Below are 22243 nucleotides of genomic sequence, written 5' to 3' on the forward strand. Positions count from 1 at the left end.
CATTCACTGAGCTTGACTGAATATCTTTAATAAATTATAGATTATTTATGAAAAGAAAACTATGCAGTGTTTTTAAACTATTAATTAGTTTCTGTTCTTGAAATGTATGCTTTTGCTAATTGATTAGTTTGTTCTTATTTTATTGCTGACTTTAATGCTTTAATATTTGAAACTGATATTAGTCTAGCTGGTGTTTCTGTTAAAAGCACAGGCAAAAGCTCCTCTTGTAGGTCTGAGTGTTCTGTAGGCTGCTGAGTTTTACTCGTGTTATTCAGCTGCAACAGAATGCTTCGTAAAAAAACACAATAGATGTTTGACTTTTTATACTGGATTTTCATCTTATTGGAATCGAAACTAGAATCTATAAACTTCAAATGATACCCAACCCTATATATATATATGACCCTGCAGCACAACAGCAATCATGAGTAACACAAGTGAGTAACACACCTACCATAAATATATCAAAACTTCATTTTTGATTAGTAATATGCATTGCTAAGAACTTCATTTGAACAACTTTAAAGGAGATTTTCTCAATATTTAGATTTTTTTGCTCCCTCAGATTCCAGATTTTCTAATAGTTGTATCTCAGACAAATATTGTCCGATCATAACAAACCATACATCAATGGAGAGATTATTTATTCAGCTTTCAGATGATGTATACATCTCAATTTCATAAACTTGACTCTTATGACTGGTTTAGTGCCCCAGGGTCATATATCGGTCTCATAATAATCTTCTGATATCGGTATCGGCGGCTTGATCAAATCGTGTCTTCCCTGCACTCGCAACACCGGGTCGTGGGTTCGAATCCCGGGGAATGCATGAACCGATATAACGGATGTCATGTGTGTTGATTGATTGATTGACAGCTGTCTCACCTTGTTGAGTGACGGCACCAGCAGTCCTCTCCATTTGGGCGCGTTCTCCTCACTGTAGAAATCATACTGCATGATGTGTGTGTGTGTGTGTCTCACATCCACCTGATCCGACACACCAGAGGAGGAGGAGGAGGAAGAGCACACCTGCCTAATGTGACCATCGCATCCTCCAGACAGCAGCGGAGCTCCAGCATGTGTTATCGATCAGCTATCGATCCCTGAGGCGATCAGTGCGCGCGCATCTCCTCAGCGATCGATCAGATATCGACGAGGTATCGATCGGCGCGATCAGGCTCGGCTCGCTGGGACTCGAGTCACAGAACGGATCCGTTTGTCGGCTTCCGCCGTGTTTTGATCAGATGTCGGGGTTTTATTGATCCGCGTTCATTCGGGCGGTTCATGAACATGCGCAATAAAACGCCTCAGAAAACTCCCCGCGTTCCGCGTCACCGAGCCTCGCGCCGCTCCTCGAGATCCACCGCAAACGCTCGAGCATCGGATGAAGCGCGACAGTCCAAACCGAGAGGAAACACCGAGGGTGTAAACGCAAGAGTCTCCGCGGTTTGAAAGAGACGAAGCAAAAACACTGTGCGTGTGATGACGCAATGACGCACGGGCGGCGCAGGCGAACTAACGGATCGCCGATCACTCCGTCAGCAGAAAACAATCGAGCATAAAACAACAAATATAACAACATATATCACATTTAGTGAATATAATATGAGAGATTAAATATACATTAGAAAAAAACGAAAGAACACGTTTAGAGTTTGACACCTGTACATTTAAAAAAAAATAAATAAATAGTTTGTCTTCACTCCGTGATTTTGATTCCAAACACGACACTGATTTTAGTTTAAATTCGCTTTATCTCTGCTGTGCGTGTGATGACGTAATGACGTCAGACCAGACTAACGGAGCACAGGGACGCCGATCGCAGATCACTCCCATCGCCAGGAAAACACATTTAATATAATATGAAGAAGTTTTCTTCTACTCCTATAGTACTGTACTGTTATATCTATTATTTAGGTGCTTGTACAACCTAACTTTTAAATGTATTTTAATCAGTTTTTATTTATTTTAATCTATTCATTTTATTTGAATCTTATTTTTATTACAAATTTATTTTCTAATATAATTTGTTACTTACATTTTTTTATATTATTTATTTTTTTTATCTTTAATTTATTTTAATATATTTGTATTATTTATATTTATTTATTTTAACACAAATTGACATTTTTATTTATTTCAATGTATTCATTTTATTTTAATCTTTTATTATACATTTTCTTACTATAGTATAATTTTAAAATATATTTCATAATTTATAAATTTAACAATTTTAATCTTTATTTAATTAATTTAAATGTATTTAGTTTGCTAGTATGTTATTACACTTTATATGTTTAATTCCCTTTTTATTATTTTTATTTTAATCTATTCGTTTATTTTAATTTATTTTTTATGATTGTATTTCAATCTCTTCATTTATTTAACTCTTATTATTATAATTCAATAATTTGCTGTAGTGATGTGTTTCCTCCCCTGTGGCCCCTGAGGGTCCCGGGACCCTTGTTCTAGGTCACTGTCACTTCCTCCCGAGGTTTCTTCATTGGCAGAAGTAAGTGCTCATTATTCTTAATAATAGTAATAATATAACGTAATAATAGCTTTAGTGAAAAGCCTATAATTATAATGCAATCAGCTTTTTAGGTTGAGCTTGTTTAGTCCAGAAATAATGCGTGTTATGAACACGGACCCATCATTTGGCTTCGAAATTAATATTCCTGGCTGTGTGGCGGCGTTAAGAATAGTATTAATGTTATTATGATTACAAACAAGCGTCATTTGTTCGATTCTGTAATATTTTTTATTTTAATTACTAAATCATATGTAATTATTGATGTTAATGATGTACAATGTATATAACTTAGTTACGTCTGCCTTGAATCTACAACTATGTTTTTTTATGCCTTAATTTTGTTCATTTAAAGCCTGCTTTGTTTGTAAATTTTTTGATTTTCATTCATTAAAAAAAAATTATTAATAAAAAAAAGCGTCATTTGTTCGAGCGCTGATCACGTCATCACGTCAGCGGCGCGCGCCAGTGACGCAACACGTGCCGGCGTCATCATCATCCGCGCGTCTGGCGGGAATCTCGCGCACTGTCAACAAACCCAGAAGAGTTTGATTCGCGTTTATTTTGATAATAAAGCGATTAATTCTGATTTCTGTTCGCGTCAGCGTCAGGTGAGCGCGTCTGACAACCGATAGTTTCGCGTTTGTACGGAAACAGCGCCTGAATAGAGATACAAGATGAATTCTGACTATTATGACGATGATGAAGTCCAGATAAATAATCACAATAATCAATAAATATCATTAATAAGAGTATTGCGTGTGTTTGTGTTGTTGACAGGAGGAGAAATGCAGGCGTTTTTGAAAGGCTGTTCATCACAGAGTGTTAAAGCTTCATCATCTTCATCATCTTCAGCTGGAGAGAAGAAGCAGAAGCTGCCCTGGGTGGAGAAATAGTGAGCCTTCATCATATCTGCATATATATACTCATCATATCTGCATATATACTCATCATATCTGCATATATACTCATCATATCTGCATATATACTCTCCCTTCATCATATCTGCATATATACTCATCATATCTGCATATATATATATATACTCTCTCTTCATCATATCTGCGTATATACTCTCTCTTCATCACATCTGCATATATACTCTCTCTTCATCACATCTGCATATATACTCTCTCTTCATCATATCTGCGTATATACTCTCTCTTCATCACATCTGCGTATATACTCTCTCTTCATCACATCTGCGTATATACTCTCTCTTCATCACATCTGCGTATATACTCTCTCTTCATCATATCTGCGTATGTACTCTCTCTTCATCACATCTGCGTATATACTCTTCATCACATCTGCCTATATACTCTCTCTTCATCACATCTGCGTATATACTCTCTCTTCATCACATCTGCGTATATATACTCTCTTCATCACATCTGCGTATATACTCTCTCTTCATCACATCTGCGTATATACTCTTCATCACATCTGCATATATACTCTTCATCACATCTGCGTATATACTCTTCATCACATCTGCGTATATACTCTTCATCACATCTGCGTATATACTCTTCATCACATCTGCGTATATACTCTCTCTTCATCACATCTGCGTATATATACTCTCTTCATCACATCTGCGTATATACTCTCTTCATCACATCTGCGTATATACTCTCTCTTCATCACATCTGCGTATATACTCTCTCTTCATCACATCTGCGTATATACTCTCTCTTCATCACATCTGCGTATATACTCTTCATCACATCTGCATATATACTCTTCATCACATCTGCGTATATACTCTTCATCACATCTGCGTATATACTCTTCATCACATCTGCGTATATACTCTTCATCACATCTGCGTATATACTCTCTCTTCATCACATCTGCATATATACTCTCTCTTCATCACATCTGCGTATATACTCTCTCTTCATCACATCTGCGTATATACTCTTCATCACATCTGCGTATATACTCTTCATCACATCTGCATATATACTCTCTCTTCATCATATCTGCGTATATACTCTCTCTTCATCACATCTGCGTATATACTCTTCATCACATCTGCGTATATACTCTTCATCACATCTGCGTATATACTCTTCATCACATCTGCGTATATACTCTTCATCACATCTGCGTATATACTCTCTCTTCATCATATCTGCGTATATACTCTCTCTTCATCATATCTGCATATATACTCTCTCTTCATCATATCTGCATATATACTCTCTCTTCATCACATCTGCGTATATATACTCTCTCTTCATCATATCTGCATATATACTCTCTCTTCATCACATCTGCGTATATACTCTCTCTTCATCACATCTGCGTATATACTCTCTCTTCATCACATCTGCGTATATACTCTTCATCACATCTGCGTATATACTCTTCATCACATCTGCGTATATACTCTCTCTTCATCATATCTGCGTATATACTCTCTCTTCATCACATCTGCGTATATACTCTCTCTTCATCACATCTGCGTATATACTCTCTTCATCACATCTGCGTATATACTCTTCATCACATCTGCGTATATACTCTTCATCACATCTGCGTATATACTCTTCATCACATCTGCGTATATACTCTCTCTTCATCATATCTGCGTATATACTCTCTCTTCATCACATCTGCGTATATACTCTCTCTTCATCATATCTGCGTATATACTCTCTCTTCATCATATCTGCGTATATACTCTCTCTTCATCACATCTGCGTATATACTCTCTCTTCATCACATCTGCGTATATACTCTTCATCACATCTGCGTATATACTCTTCATCACATCTGCGTATATACTCTTCATCACATCTGCGTATATACTCTCTCTTCATCATATCTGCGTATATACTCTCTCTTCATCACATCTGCGTATATACTCTCTCTTCATCACATCTGCGTATATACTCTCTCTTCATCACATCTGCGTATATACTCTTCATCACATCTGCGTATATACTCTTCATCACATCTGCGTATATACTCTTCATCACATCTGCGTATATACTCTTCATCACATCTGCGTATATACTCTCTCTTCATCACATCTGCATATATACTCTCTCTTCATCACATCTGCATATATACTCTCTCTTCATCATATCTGCGTATATATACTCTCTCTTCATCATATCTGCGTATATATACTCTCTCTTCATCATATCTGCGTATATACTCTCTCTTCATCACATCTGCGTATATACTCTCTCTTCATCACATCTGCGTATATACTCTCTCTTCATCACATCTGCGTATATACTCTCTCTTCATCACATCTGCATATATATACTCTCTCTTCATCACATCTGCGTATATACTCTCTCTTCATCATATCTGCGTATATACTCTCTCTTCATCACATCTGCCTATATACTCTCTCTTCATCACATCTGCGTATATACTCTCTCTTCATCACATCTGCGTATATACTCTCTCTTCATCATATCTGCGTATATACTCTCTCTTCATCATATCTGCGTATATACTCTCTCTTCATCACATCTGCCTATATACTCTCTCTTCATCACATCTGCGTATGTACTCTCTCTTCATCATATCTGCGTATGTACTCTCTCTTCATCATATCTGCGTATGTACTCTCTCTTCATCACATCTGCATATGTACTCTCTCTTCATCACATCTGCCTATATACTCTCTCTTCATCACATCTGCGTATATACTCTTCATCACATCTGCGTATATACTCTCTCTTCATCACATCTGCGCCTATACTCTCTCTTCATCACATCTGCCTATATACTCTCTCTTCATCACATCTGCGTATATACTCTCTCTTCATCACATCTGCCTATATACTCTCTCTTCATCATATCTGCATATATACTCTCTCTTCATCACATCTGCCTATATACTCTCTCTTCATCATATCTGCATATGTACTCTCTCTTCATCATATCTGCATATGTACTCTCTCTTCATCATATCTGCATATGTACTCTCTCTTCATCACATCTGCCTATATACTCTCTCTTCATCATATCTGCATATATACTCTCTCTTCATCACATCTGCCTATATACTCTCTCTTCATCATATCTGCGTATATACTCTCTCTTCATCACATCTGCCTATATACTCTCTCTTCATCATATCTGCATATGTACTCTCTCTTCATCACATCTGCGTATATACTCTCTCTTCATCACATCTGCGTATATACTCTCTCTTCATCACATCTGCCTATATACTCTCTCTTCATCATATCTGCCTATATACTCTCTCTTCATCATATCTGCATATGTACTCTCTCTTCATCATATCTGCATATGTACTCTCTCTTCATCATATCTGCATATATACTCTCTCTTCATCACATCTGCGTATATGCTCTCTCTACAAGCACGCATTTATTTGATACTAAATGCAGAAAAAAACTGTAATATTGTGACATAATATTCTACTGTAAAACAGCTGTTTTCTGTGTGAATGTGTGTTAAAGTGTAATTTATTTCTGTGATCTGCAGCTGTATTTTCAGCATCATTACTCCAGTCTTCAGTGTCACATGATCTTCAGAAATCATAATAATATACTGATTTACTGCTCAACAAACATTTCTGATTATTATTATGTTGAAAACAGCCGAGTAGATTTTTTTTCAGGTTTCTTTGATGAATAGAAAGTTCAGAAGAACAGCATTTATCTGAAATAGAAATCTTTTGTAACATTATACAGCAGGGATGCTTAAAATTGATCAAAAGTGATGATAAAGACATGAATACTGTTACAAAAGATTTCTATTTCAGATAAATGCTGTTCTTCTGAACTTTCTATTCATCAAAGAAACCTGAAAAAAAATCTACTCGGCTGTTTTCAACATAATAATAATCAGAAATGTTTGTTGATCAGTAAATCAGTATATTATTATGATTTCTGAAGATCATGTGACACTGAAGACTGGAGTAATGATGCTGAAAATACAGCTGCGCATCACAGGAATAAATTACACTTTAACACATATTCACATAGAAAACAGCTGTTTTAAATAGTAAAATAAATAAAAAAATTGCTGTACTTTGGATCAAATAAATGCATGCTTGGTGAGCAAAAGAGAATCTTTAAAAACATTAGAAATGTTACTGTTCATAAACTTCTGACTGGTAGTGTATGTCTATATATATTTGTGTGTTTCTGGTCTGATGTGTGTTTCTCTGCAGCAGGCCCAAGTGTGTGGATGAAGTGGCCTTCCAGGAGGAGGTGGTGGCGGTGCTGAAGAAGTCTCTAGAAGGCGCTGATGTGCGTCTCACTCACTGATCACATGACATTCACAACCAATCAGCAGCCTGCGCCCAAAAGAGTCACGCTCCTTCCGCTCTCTTCTGATCATACACTAAATATATATAAAAACCACACACACATATTTACAATTGAAATAAAATAATTAATATAAATAAAATACAGACCTGCCAACCTGTACGCATTTTGCGTAGCGGCCACACATTTTGACCTCAAAGTGCGCAGATACGATTTGTCACTTTAAACTACGCAAAAACCTGCTGACGCCTTTGTGCAGCACAAACCAATCAAGCAACAGCAAAGAAAGAGGACTTCAACCAATCAGAGCGCTGGGTTCATTCTCCATCTAGCAAGTGGGATGATGTGTTTGTGATTGAATCAAGAGATTCGTTCAGAAACGCTGATTCATCCAGTAAAGAAACAAGTGAAGTATTTACGAGTGAGACATTAAATCATTCATTCATTCAAACCACTTTTTCATCACTTTAATATTTTATAAATATATATTAATTTAAATGTTTAATAATTCACTCAAAATGAACACTTTTAAATAGACTGCAGCAATCATATTTGGTCTCACATTATTTTGTTTCGTGGGAGAATCGTGATCTCAGTTTGAGACAAAAAACATTGTGATTCTCAATTTAACCTAATCGTGCAGCTGTCGTATGTGACTGAGTGCAGAGCTTTGGGAAATATCTAACATGAATAACGTTATCCTAACACTACATCATTTTCAAGCTAGTTTGCCTATTCACCAGGCATTTAAGTTATCAAAGTAGAGTAAAGTTATGTGTTCAGTGACAGAAAAGTGTGTGTGTGTTCATGCCTTGCAGCAAAATAAAACCATGACATCAGATGAGGACCCTTACAGAGAGAGAGAGAGACAGAGAGAGAGAGACAGAGAGACAGAGAGAGAGAGAGAGACAGAGAGAGAGAGAGAGAGACAGAGAGAGAGAGACAGAGACAGAGAGCAGCAGACCTAAAAAACAGCCCCCCCCCCCCACTCAAAAAATATTTCCAAGGTTGGCAGGTCTGAAAATATATTCATATATTATATATTTATGTATTATAATTAGTTGCCAAGGCTAAATTTCTCATTTTTAGTTTAAGTACTAAAACACAGTTTAAAAAACGTATTTTATTTCAATTAGTTGTCAAGTCAAATGTCTAAATTTTCATTTAGTTGAACACGAAGTGCTGAAATTACTAAAACAAAATATAAAAAACCTTCCTAGTTTTTCAATTTTAATTAGTTGCAAGGTAAAACCTCTCATTTTAATTTAAGTTAAAGTACTAAAATTACTAAAACTCAATATAAAAAAAACTTGAAACTTATTTTAATGCATTCAGTTGTCAAGGCTAAACTTACAACTAAATTTACTAAAACTGAAATAAAAATTAAAACCCATATTAAAAACACACATGCAAACAAAATAACTAAAACTTTAACTAATTTTAAAATGAAAATGGAGAATATAAGAATAAAAAGTGCTGAAGTAACCAAAAAATGTATTTCAATTATGTGCCAAATTTTTGTTAGTTCAAATTTTTAAGTTGAAGTATTAATAATAAAACTTTAATATTTCCTATTTTATTTAGTTGCCAAGGCAAAATTTAAACTTTTAATTTAAGCTGAAGTACTAAAACGGAATTAAACGTAAAAAAACACAACAAAATGACTAAAATTGAAAGTAAAATGAAAATTGAAAATATCAAAATAAAAAGTAAACCTAAGTATGAATTGATTTGACATCACTGACGCTGTTGGATGAGTCTGTTTTCTTCTGTAGAGCTGCTTTACAGCTGAAGTACAACTCATTTTTATAAACCATCAACTCTACACAGTTACTGATCTGAATTATGACTCATGTTTTTCTTGATTCTCTTATTGTAAAGCTGTGATTAAAGTTTTTAGTATAATTTTGCCAGGAAACATTTTAGAATTTTTATCATGCATTAATGTAAAAAATCTTGTGTAATATAACATGTTTGTTTGCTGGTTTTTATTGTATTTTCCATGAAAATAGCCTAAGATGCTGACATGGCATTAAATCAAATCTAGTATAGGACAGTGCTATTAAAGCAGCGCTGCTGTGTCGTTGCAGCTGCCCAACCTGCTGTTTTATGGCCCTCCTGGAACCGGAAAGACGTCCACCATCCTGGCAGCCGCCAGAGAGCTTTATGGGTAAGATCTCCAGCTGTGCTCCTGACGCTTAGGCCTGTCTTAACAACTTTTTGTTGTGTGATAATCGCCCCAGAAATAATTGCGATAAGTGATTTTATTGTCATTTTAAGACCATTTTATGCCACTTAATATATAATCATAACATAACAGCATAATAATGCAAGAAGGCCTACACACTTTCAAATGACAACAAACTTCATTCTTAAAAATATTTAGATCATTTAAATTAAGTATCAGAATATTACCTTAAACGTGAATAAATAGTGCTGTCAAATGACTATTTATTATGTATATATAAATAAACACATGCAGTATATATGAAAATATTTACGTGTCTGTTTATATTCGTATAATTTATATAATAAATAAATCTATTTAATATATGAACATAACATTTCTCTGAAATATATACAGTTTTATGCAAAAGTTTGGGAACCCTTTGCAGAAAATGTGAATAATCATAACAAAATAAGAGAGATCATACAAAATGCATGTTATTTTTTATTTAGTGCTGTCCTGAGTAAGATATTTCACATAAAAGATGTTTACATATAGTCCACAAGACAAAAACAATTGATGAAATTATTAAAAATAACCCTATTCATACTAATAACACTTTAGTTCTTAGTACTCTGTGTGGTTACCTGGATGATCTACGACTGTTTCTTTGTTTTGTGATGGTTGTTCATGAGTCCCTTGTTTGTTCTGAACAGTTCAACTGAGCACTGTTCTTAAATTAAAATCCATCCTCCAGTTTTCCAGCATCTTTTGCATATTTGAACCCTTTCCAGCAGTAACTGTATGATTTTGAGATCCATCTTTTCACACTGAGAACAACTGAGGGACTCAAACACAACTATTAAAAGGTTCAAACATTCACTGATGCTCCTGAAGGAGAAACGATGCAGTAAGAGCCGGGGGTGAAAACTTTTGAACAGGATGAAGATGTCCAAATTTTTCTTATTTTGTTGAAATATAATAATTTTTTTCCAAACATCTTTTATGTAAAATATCTTACTCGGGGCAGTACAAAATAAAATAAAAAAACATGCATTTTGTATGATCTCTCTTATTTTGTTATAATAATTCACATTTTCACAGATTCTGCAAGGGGTTCACAAACTTTTGCATGAAACTGTACATGCATGTGTGTGTATTTATAGATAAATAACAAATATACACAGCACACACATTATGTAAACAAAAACTTTTATTTTGGATGCGATTAATCGTGATTGAGTTTGACAGCACTAAAACATTTTCTAACAAAAAGTGGAAAGTAACAAGTAGAAAAAAGACAAATGCACAAAGAACTTGTCTGGAGATTTTTCCCTGACCTTCTTTTCTCTGTAAATGAAGGGTGCACACTATTGCTGAAAAACACAGTCACTACTACATGCAGAAGCATTTTTTAAATTTGAACTAGCACCTCATGACTGCATCACGTTATGTACGAGAAGCTGCATAAGACACAGGCGCAAGTGGAATGCAAAAAACATGGTGGCATTCATTTTTATGTAAATATAATGGGTGATATATTGCGTCACCAAAAATGATTGAGGTCATGTACATATATTGTGTGATAAGTTGATATATTGATTATTGCGACAGGCCTAATGATGCTGATTCAGAAGTGTGTGTGTGTGTGTGTGTGTGTGTGTGTGTTCAGACCGGAGCTGTACCGTCAGAGAGTCCTGGAGCTGAACGCGTCTGATGAACGAGGGATACAGGTGGTCCGAGAGAAGGTGAAGAACTTCGCCCAGCTGACGGCGGCTGGAAAGCGCCCAGAGTGAGTCACGCACAGGGATGGGCGATAGGGTTGGGTGTTATTGATTCCAATAAGATAATAAATTAAGTCAAACATCTATTGTGTCTTTTTACGAAGCATTCTGTTGCAGCTGAATAACACGAGTAAAAATCAGCAGCCTACAGAACACTCAGGCCTACAAGAGGAGCTTTTGCCTGCGCTTTTAACAGAAACACCAGCTAGACCAATATCAGTTTCAAATATTCAAGCATTAAAGACAGGTAGGGCTGGACCAGAATATTCATTTATTCGAATATTCGTTCGGTGGGTTGACACTCGATTTTCAATTTTGAGATTCGAATATTCTTTTCTTTTTTTCCGAACACCTGGCATCCCCTCACGAAACTGTTCTCATTCGCGCTCGAATAGGAATCGCCCGTGAGTGAACATCATGATTCAGTTCGTCTGGAAGAGAAGACAAATGCAGAAGACCTCAGCTGTGTGGGAGCACTTTAAATTGAGTGAGGACGAGACAAAGGCAGTGTGCCAAATATGCGATTAGAAACTGGCCTATTATAGTAGCCTATATTGTTGGTGTAAAAAAACGCCATGTTAATCAGTAATTTTACGCATGATAAAAACATGCACTTAATTTGGTTGGAAAATACTTGCGAATACGGCAATCATAAAAATGTAATTTAATTGAAACTGTCTGTTAATTAAAATGTATGATGCTGTTATTGAAAGTATGTTACCGTGTTCTTTATTTATTACTGTTCGTTCATTTTTCATTCTTCTTTTATTTAAATAGCCTACCCTTTACGGTATCAGTAATTACTGTGCTGCTAATTTCTGATTTGGGAGTGATTTGTTTGTTATAAAAATGTTAGCGTAGCTTATTAAAAGTATTGCTCTTAACAGACCTGTGTGTTTTGTATCACTAGTGCAGTGTCCGTCCTCGGAGCACATAAGCCCTGCCCGCGTGAGGCGCTCCGCTTCCAGCTCGCGCTGTTCTGTACTTTATTAAACGTTTATTAATTCTGAACGTGTCGCGTGTCCATATTGCACCAAAATGGGTCCGCAGCAACACACCCGCCACGCATGAAGTCGATTGGATGAACGGTTCTCAACATAATAAAAATGCAAACAGACACAGAGATTCCTGCCTTTATTAGAGAGAAGAATATGCTCAGCCCCCTCCTCCAAAGCTTCGAATATTCGGTGTTGATTACTACCGAAGCTTTGAGGCTCAAACAATGGTATTCGGACCAGCCTTATAGACAAGTAAACAGTCAGTAATAAAATAAGAACAAACAAATCAATTAGCAAAAGCATAAATAAATAAACTGTTAGAGTGATAGTATTATATACAGTGGTAAAGGTTGTGTCGATTAGCATTGCATTATAAATATACTTTCTTTATAAAAAAATACCCAAGATTGCTTGAAGCACTCGCGATTAATCACATCCAGAATAAGTTTTTGTGTATATAATGTGTGTGTATTGTGTATATTTATTATGTGTATATAGAAATACGAATAGAATAGCTTTTTAATTGTCATCGCAAGCAGAGCAAACAACGAAATTCTACACGAGCATGTATATATTTAAGACAAATCTTATATTTATATATTAAATATATACATGTAAATATTGTCACGTGTGTGTATTTATATATACATAATAAATATACACAGTACACGCATATATTAAATAAACAGTGACTTTTATTTGGATGTGATTTAATTTAATAAAATTGTGCACTTGTGATTTGTCTAGAGTAATTTTGCTACTGAATTATCCACTAACCTAATTTATAATAGTATTTTTTGTCATAGATTATGATCATATATATATATATATATATATATATATATATATATATATATATAATTATTTTTATTTTTTTTCATTAGTTTTTCTTCACGATGAAATTGTCTATATTTAGTAGATTGTGTAACTAAAAGTGATGATCATGATCAACACACACAGATATAGAAATTCAACACTGATTTTAAAACTGCACCGATATCGGCCAACACGCAGAATTGTTGGTATCGGATCGGTTCTGAAAGTGTTATGGAGCCAGCCCTAGTCTCACTCGGTGTGTGTTTCCTCTCTGAACCGCAGCGGGAAGCCCTGTCCGCCGTTTAAGATCATCATCCTGGACGAGGCCGACTCCATGACCGGTGCGGCTCAGGCGGCTCTCAGACGCACCATGGAGAAAGAGTCTCGCACCACCCGCTTCTGCCTCATCTGCAACTACATCAGCCGGTCAGTGTGAGCGCATCACGCAATCCCATGAGCCTCTGCTGCTGCGCAGACTGACTCATGCTGTCTCTACAGGATCATTGAGCCGCTGACCTCCAGATGCTCCAAGTTCCGCTTCAAACCGCTGGCTAATGCCATCCAGCAGGAGCGTCTGCTGCAGATCTGTGCGAAGGAGAACCTCAAGTACAGCAAAGAGGTGCATGGAGGGGTTTTATATATATGTTAATTTTACTTTAGTTTTATTTAATCTTTTACATTTGTAATTTTACTTTTTAAATTTTTATTTCTTTGGTTTGTTATTTTAGTCATTTTTAATTTAATTTGTAAAATTTTTATTTAAAAATGTGTATTTGTATTTCTTTTTTTAACTTTTATTTGCATTATTTTTTTTATTTTATTTTATTAATTTATTTTATGTAATATTTTTTTTATTTTATTTTTGTTGGTAAAATCCCAATTATTGTTCACACTTTTCACAGAAATATGTTCATTTAAAAGTTTTGTTTTTATTATTATTATTATTATTATTATTATTATTATTATTTTACTTATTTTTTTATTTTTAAAAAAATTAATGAATTAATTTTCTTATTTTGTTTTTACTTAATAATTTTCCTTAATATTTCTTTATTTTTGTTGGTAATGGAAATTTCAATCCCAATTACTGTTCGCACATTTCATACAAATATGTACATTGATTTAAAAGTTTTTTAAAATTTTACTCATTTTTAATGTACTTTTTTTATTTTATTTATTTAAATTAATTTTAAAGAATTAATTTTTTTTTCTATTTTTTTCATTTATTTTTAAATTTTATCCGTTTAATATTTTGTTGTTTTTATTCATTTATTTTTGTAGTGATATTGAATAAATTGTAATTACTGTTCACACTTTGTCTTTATAATGTTTGACCAGTAAAATACTGCTGCAAAATACAAGGTAAGTAGTGTAAATGTAATAAATGTGTAGTGGTTCTGTGTTTGGTGTGTGGCAGGGCATGGAGGCTCTGGTGAGGGTGTCGGAGGGAGATCTCAGGAAAGCCATAACGTTTCTCCAGAGCGCTGCCAGACTCAACACCGAGCAAGAAATCACTGAGCAGATCATCATCGAGATCGCTGGGGTGAGGGAACCTTCCTGGCGGAGATCCAGTGTCTCAATAAAGCATCTAAACACTCTGTCTTTTCCAGGTGGTTCCACCCAAAGTGATCGAGACGCTGCTCCAGATCTGTTACACAGCCGCGTTTGAGAAGCTGGAGCTCGCTGTGAAGGTCAGACATCTGTCAATGTTTCTGGTTCACATGAAGCAGATCTCTGCAGCTCTAATCCATAACCCGCTCTTGATTTGTGCAGGACATGATCGATCAGGGATACGCCGGCACCAACATCCTCAACCAGTTACACGACGTGATCATCGACGAGAAGCTGAGCGATAAACAGAAATCTGTCATCACAGAGAAGATGGCCGTAAGTCAGCAGAGACTGGTGAAAACTCATCTGCACTGAAGCAATATTATTAATATCACGATAGCAAAACTGTCTGGATATTATCATGGTCACATCTCCATATGAAACGATAGTCTTCCAGACAAAGAGTGTAGTTTTTAAAATATATTTAAACTTCTTATTCTAACATAAAGGTCTGTAAAGTAGTGTTTTGGGTCATTATGCTTTAGCACAGTATCTGTCAGACGAACTCAAACCGAAAGCACAATATAATCTCTTCATCAAGTCTGTTTTAAAGCGAAGCTGCACTTGGTTCAGACGATCAGCTCATGATCCGGTGTTTTCTGCGTCTCAGAACGGCTCCGTTCACACTGAATGAATGCAGTTTATTTCACGTTCTGTGAGTTTAGCACACGTTTGGGAACAACAGCCACCAGTTCTGCTTTATTTCAGCTGCAGATGATTACAGTGTTTCACTAGATTTGTAGCGAGACGTGTTTTTGTGCCTGTTTTCACTGAAGCTGGAGTTTCCTTCAAAATAAAAGCTTAAAGTGCAGCATGAATTACTGACAGCTAGCGGTTTAAATGCAGTCCAAACTCAAAATATCTCTTTCAAGTGTACAAATTAGCAAAGAAGTATTGTAATTATCCTACTGTAGTGTAAAGCAATAATAATATACCTATAAATATTCATTTTCATTTATTTTACAGTGCAGTTGTTTTATAATATATGGCTATTACTGTTATTGATATTATATTCTAATAAAACAGCAGTGTGAATGTCATTTAGACTGAGACAGTAGATCACAAATAAATACAGGGTTGTGTCCTCTTTAAAGTTCAGCTACAAGTCAATTCACTGACTTTTTCTGACGTAAGTTTTCTTAGTTAAGAACATGGGTTAGAGCTCTTCATTCTGAACTCTTAAAGTGCATTAGATAGAATCATTTAACTCTAAAATGCACAATTTTCTTTTTCAGTTCTTCATTAGTCTTTTTTTTAATAATATCATATGTTGAGGTTTTGATATGGTTCCATCACTAGTGTTTGTGTGTTTCAGGAGGTGGATAAGTGTTTGGCAGACGGTGCAGACGAGTATCTGCAGTTACTGAGTCTCTGCTCTGTCATCATGCAGCAGGCCACATAAAACACCTGAGCGGCCAATCAGCTGCTCCGTAACACTTCAGCTGACCAATCAGCACTGGCGCTGATTCCACACACGCCTGCCTAGACTGTTGTTTTCAACTTTTTGTACATGTAAAGTTTGTAATTAAAAACAGTTCTTTCTAATATGTGTTTTTAATCACTTAAAGGGACAGTTCACTCAAAAATGAGAATTCTGTTTCCTGGTCCCCATTGACTTCCATAGTATGGAAAAAATACTGTACAAGTCAATGGCTACCAGCAGCTGTTTGGTTTCCCACATTCTTCAAAATATCATCTTTTGTGTTCAGCAGGAAAAAGAAAGTCATACAGGTTCAGAACCTCACCAGAGTGAGCAAGGGTACTGTATTTTCTTAAATATGTGGGTATATAGTATTTATAGTTAACTTTTAGTTTGTTACTTTTTCTTATTTGTAAGTCGCTTTGGATAAAAGTGTCTGCTAAATGACTAAAAGTAAAAGTAAATTACATAAAAACAAACGATTTGTGTACAGAAGACGTTTTCGAAATGATGAAAATGACTAGAAATGCTGTTTTTATTAATGCGGCCACAGTAGGTGGCAATGTCACTCAATAAACATCACATATGCTTATATTTTTGTATTTTTATATGGATACGATAACAGTATAGTTTCCAAACACTTGCACTATGAAACTCATTTTCAAAAATGAGTATTTTTAGGCCCACAAAATGTAAATAAACGGCTGAAACACATAAAAAGTTCTCTATTTCGAGTTGAAAACAGTGTTGTGTAAACACCCCCTAAATAATGACAGAACTATCCCTTTAATATTTTCAAAATATAATACATATTTATATTTCATGTTCAAACTTTCATCTCATTGATTGTAATTCAACCATATCTATTCTATTGTTATGGATTTGGCAGATGTTCACACACATTAATAAGTTTTATAATTAAACAGTAATTAAATGTTGACTTGGGTGGTTTTTCTAGAAAGACCAAATCAATAATTGCCAGACAATACAAATAATCACCAGATACACATTTTTAAAACCTGACACTAAATATAAAGGTTTAATTTAAAGTGTAAATGTCTAACTTGGGCACAGGTTTTGTTTCTGATTGATTATAAATGTCATTGATCGAAGCTCATGCTCCTCAGATTTTGAGTGAAAAAGCATTATTTGTGGATAATTTTGGCTCAGAATCTGAGGAGTGGAAGTACATTGCATTGTAACATAAACCTTATTAACATCGTTGGAATTGTAATCTTGTGGTCTAAGATTGAAAATTACAAATTATATTTTTCAAAAATATTTTTTAATTATTTATATAATGTAATTATTTATAAATTGTAAATCAAAATATAAATAATTATAATCATTTAAATTTTAAATAATTATTATGAGATGTTTTTATATAAAAAAAATTTGTTTACATAATATATGTGTTTGTACTGTGTATATTTATTATGTATATATAAATACAAACACGTATATATTTAAGAAAATATGTTATACAGGTAAATATATGTATATATAATATAAATATATACATTTAAATATTTTCTAAATATATAGGTGTATTTATATATACATAATAAATATACACAGTACACATATTATGTAAACAATAACTTTTATTTTGGATGCGATTAATCGGTTGACAGCACTAATATTTTTATATAATAATTATAATTAAAAAAAATATATATTTCCTTTATACAGACAAAATCCTAGTTTACTATACAGTTTTACTATACAATAAAGTTGTCACAGCAAGAGTTAATTTCATTTGGACACAACTTGTTTTCAAGCTAAAGATGTGAGAACACAGAGGACATTGAACTGGTCAGTCTGTTTAGTCAGTCTGAATGAGAAGCTGAGATGGGTCTGGAGTGGCTCTAGAAGGGTCTGTTTCTGGAGCGTGTGTTGATCAGTCCCAGCACGGAGAAAGCACTCGCTGCGGCTGTCACTAAACTGATGGCGCCTATGGCCCTCGACGCCTGCCAACACACAACCACACACTATATGAGAGGAACAGATCACCACAGTAAAATATCAGAGTCCACAATATGATCAGTGTGCATGACAGAAAACTACAGTGTACTGATGGCATGCTGATTGATTCTGTGACAGTATTTATATCTTAGATACTCGTCTATCTAGACACAATGCATGTCCTGAATCAGGAGTATTTGTCTTGTGTGCTGCCACACGTGTTACAAACCGAGTCTGTTACACAGCTACTAGTACACTTAAGTACACTTTATTTTAAGTAGCTTATGTCTGTGTACTTTCATTTATAATTATGTTGTATAAAGTCTGCAACACACATGTAACAATCTTTTGGTTACATAAGTATCTGTGTAACAGACTCTGTTTGTAACATGTGTGTAACAGTAGCTGTCTATTACATCTACATCATTACTAACTGTAATTACAGGCTGCTCCATAACTTAGTTACATGATAAGTACTTTTTGTTTCATGTAAGTACAACAGCTACTACCAAGTACTTAATTAGGTAATTATTCTGTATTATGACACCTTAAAATAAAGTGTTACCAAAAATTTCATTAACTCTCACAGCTTAGAATTAAATTTTAAAATAACTTTCCTGGATTTAATTTATGATAACTTAAATATCCACTTCATATCTCAAGTTGGGCAGCACAAACACTTGAAACAGCATGTTTATATATATAGCATGGTAGTGGCTGAATAGCAGACACAGCACATGCCCCCTAGGAAGTGTGCTAATGATGCAGTGTTTGTGTAGTGCACACAGACAGAAGAAGAGCACTAAACCTGCTCAGAGACGCCCTCGCCGTAGCGCAGGAGCGTGACGAAGTGCTCACAGTTGCTTCCCAGCAGGTCATAAGACACCTCCTGACCAATGAGCAGCTGCGCTCGCTGGATGATCTCCGGCACGGCCAGCGGCGTGTGATTGTCATCATATTTATTATTGATCTGGTATGAATCTCCTCCCACCACCTCCTTCAGGAGCTGCATGCGGACCACGGCCTTGCGGCTGAACACAGACTTCACACTGGACTCGTCTGACCAGAGGAAAACACTCACACACTTTAGTCCACATCTGCTCTCAGAAAATATATATTTTTCCATCTTAGATCTATATCTAAGTTGAAGTCTATCCTTTCTTTTGATGATTTGGAGAAAGTTGTGCATGCTTTTGTGTCATCTCGTTTGGATTATTGCAATGCATTGTATCTGGGTGTGAGTCAGGCCTCTCTCTCTCGCCTACAGCTTGTTCAGAATTCTGCTGCTAGGCTTTTAACGGGAACCAAGAAGAGAGAGCATATTACTCCTGTGCTTATCAAATTACACTGGCTTCCTGTACGATACAGGATTCATTATAAAGTGCTATTATATGTTTTTAAAGCTTTGCATGGTTTAGCACCAGAGTTTATTTCTGATTTAATCAGTTTGCATCAATCCTATAGGTCTTTGCGTTCTAATGATCAATAGCATCTGATGGTCCCTCGATCTCGTTTAAAATGCAAAGGTAATCGGGCTGTTTCTGTTGCTGCTCCAAGGCTTTGCAATGATCTTCCTCTGTCTGTAAAATCTTCTCCTACACTTCTGTATTTCAGAGTGCACTTAAAACTCATTTGTTTACATTAGCATTTGAAAATGTTTTGTAATTTGTTCTGTTGTTGTTGTTATGGTATATGTTTATGATGTTTTATGCTTGTCTTTATTCTTATATTTTTATTTAATCTTCCTGTACAGCACTTTGGTCTCCACATTGTGGTCTTGAAAGTGCTTTATAAATAAAGTTGAAGTTGAAGTTGAAGTGTGTGTGTGAGAGTGTGTGTGTGTGTGTGTGTGTGTGTGTGTGTATCTGTGTGTGTATCTGTGTGTGTGTCTGTGTGTGTGTGTGTGTGTGTGTGTGAGAGAGTGTGTGTGTGTGTGTGTGTGTGTGTGTGTATCTGTGTGTGTGTGTGTGTGTGTGTGTGTGTGTGTGTGTGTGTGTGTTTGTGTGTGTGTGTGTGTGTGTGTGAGTGTGTGTGTGAGAGTGTGTGTGTGTGTGTGTGTGTGTATCTGTGTGTGTGTGTGTCTGTGTGTGTGTGTGTGTGTGTGTGTGTGTGAGAGAGTGTGTGTGTGTGTGTGTGTGTGTGTGTGTGTATCTGTGTGTGTGTGAGAGTGTGTGTGTGTGTGTGTGTGTATCTGTGTGTGTGTGAGAGAGTGTGTGTGTGTGTGTGTGTGTGTGTGTGTGTGTGTATCTGTGTGTGTGTGAGAGTGTGTGTGTGTGTGTGTGTGTGTGTGTGTGTGAGAGAGTGTGTGTGTGTGTGTGTGTGTGTGTGTGTGTGTGTGTGCGTGCGTGTGTGTGTGTGTGTGTGTGTGTGTGTGTATGTGTGTGTGTGTGTGTGTGTGTGTGTGTGTGTGTGTGTGAGCTGCAGACTCTGACCGACAGGTGTGAGGTTGATGATGTATCCGTCTCCCAGGTAAAGAGCCCAGTGCTGATAGGCTGGTCTGAAGATCTCGATCAGGTCTCCAGGCCGAGGCTCCTCGTTACACAGAGAATGATCAGCTTCACTCGAGGCCATCTGAAGCACTCACACAAATCATCTTTGTTTATCAATAACACACCTATATTTGATCACTGATGTTTTCCATTTGATAGATTGCAGGCTTAACATTTTTTCTCAGAAGCTTCATTAATCCTCAGATTAAACTATACTCTAATAACTGCGTGATCTTTCTCCTTTAAGTCTCCGCCAATATTCCTCTTTCATCGTGTCAGTTTAATAGGTCTCACTCATGAGAAATCATATTAATAATCAGCAATAATGTTTCTGTTGTGTAGGATATAAATGAGAGTTTCAGTTTATTCATTATTTAGTCTAATTTATATTTGTTTATTTAGAGGTCACATATTCACATGAATTAATATTTTTTTTTTATATTTTAGCATTTTTCTTTCTTTACAATGAACGTGTACGTGGTCCTAACACCCCAGTATAAAAATAAATCTTCAATACATCGATTTTATTCCGCAATATATATATAAATCATTTCATAATTTAGGTTCTTTTTTCTGAAAAAATGTTACAAACTTATAAGAGAGTTTTTGCTTAAAACAAGAAGAAATATGTGCAAACTGGGTCAGAAGAACGGGCCCCATATGACCAATATTCCTGTTTTAATCCTAAACTCACTTCATTTTGATGCTTTTTCAGTCATTTTGTGCCTTCAGTAAATGAATCTTGATTTAAGGATGCTTAGAAGATCATCTTTACAGAGAAGGATATTGTTCTTCTCTGGCATCATTTCTACGATCTGCTCATTCACACACATTTCTAAATAAATGATAAACATAATAAGTGCTTGTTTGCTCACATTAACAGTTCTTCTATGTTGATTATCCATCATCCCACAGCAGAATTCTGCACATTCTGATGGAAAAATACAAAGCTTTAATCATCCTTCATTTAAATACATTAGACCAATAATTCATCCAAAAATGAGAATTCTGTCATCATTTTTTAAACCTGTATGAGTCTCTTTCTTCTGTTGAACACAAAAGAAGATGTGTGTGTGTGTGTGTGTGTGTGTGTGTGTTCAACAGAAGAAAGAGATGATGACAAAAAATGATGATGAATGATGAAATGAAAAAATAATGACAGAATTCTAATTTCTGGGTGAACTGTTCCTTT

General features: G+C 35.4%; 3 protein-coding genes across 5 annotated transcripts in view; 1 reads left to right on the forward strand and 2 right to left on the reverse strand.

Annotated features, from left to right (window-relative positions):
- Positions 1 to 1490, reverse strand: part of LOC306855242 (son of sevenless homolog 1-like) — a 73884-nt gene extending 72394 nt beyond the window's left edge. Inside the window, exon 1 of one of the 2 annotated variants that reach the window (XM_079393782.1) lies at positions 887 to 1413. In XM_079393782.1, the coding sequence (XP_079249908.1) occupies positions 887 to 958 (72 nt within the window). In that variant the 5' untranslated portion in view covers positions 959 to 1413. Of the gene's footprint in view, positions 1 to 886 lie in introns of both variants that reach the window. The other variant, XM_079393781.1, reaches the window with a different exon arrangement.
- A 1505-nt stretch (positions 1491 to 2995) lies between these two features.
- Positions 2996 to 17308, forward strand: rfc4 (replication factor C (activator 1) 4). 2 transcript variants are annotated; one of them, XR_013782918.1, is made up of 12 exons: positions 2996 to 3142; positions 3312 to 3426; positions 7705 to 7783; positions 9892 to 9971; positions 11641 to 11760; positions 13849 to 13992; positions 14065 to 14185; positions 14984 to 15109; positions 15177 to 15257; positions 15340 to 15453; positions 16493 to 16941; positions 17058 to 17308. XR_013782918.1 is itself a non-coding variant. In XM_079393798.1 (11 exons), exons 2-11 carry the CDS (start codon positions 3320 to 3322, stop codon positions 16577 to 16579), a joined length of 1059 nt encoding a protein of 352 aa, XP_079249924.1. In that variant the 5' UTR covers positions 3002 to 3142; positions 3312 to 3319; the 3' UTR covers positions 16580 to 17308. The 2 variants fall into 2 exon arrangements, 1 of the variants encoding a protein (XP_079249924.1); XM_079393798.1 differs by having other exon boundaries at positions 3002 to 3142; positions 16493 to 17308.
- A 1157-nt stretch (positions 17309 to 18465) lies between these two features.
- On the reverse strand, positions 18466 to 21956 carry LOC306855253 (phospholipase A and acyltransferase 1-like; the record flags this gene model as incomplete). The annotated part of the gene is made up of 4 exons (XM_079393800.1): positions 18466 to 18567; positions 19371 to 19621; positions 20989 to 21133; positions 21927 to 21956. 4 exons carry the CDS (start codon positions 21954 to 21956, stop codon positions 18466 to 18468), a joined length of 528 nt encoding a protein of 175 aa, XP_079249926.1.
- Between the last annotated feature and the right edge of the window lie 287 nt (positions 21957 to 22243).

This window comes from Barbus barbus (genome assembly GCF_936440315.1).
Source record: "Barbus barbus genome assembly, chromosome: 35".
Lineage (NCBI taxonomy): Eukaryota > Metazoa > Chordata > Actinopteri > Cypriniformes > Cyprinidae > Barbus > Barbus barbus.

Coding starts and splice junctions, on each gene's coding strand:
- rfc4 (XM_079393798.1), top strand. CDS start 3,320: ATGCAGGCGTTTTTGAAAGGCTGTTCATCACAGAGTGTTAAAGCTTCA. Junction 11,761..13,848: donor GCGGCTGGAAAGCGCCCAGA/GTGAGTCACGCA, acceptor TCTGAACCGCAG/CGGGAAGCCCTGTCCGCCGT. Junction 15,110..15,176: donor TCATCATCGAGATCGCTGGG/GTGAGGGAACCT, acceptor TGTCTTTTCCAG/GTGGTTCCACCCAAAGTGAT.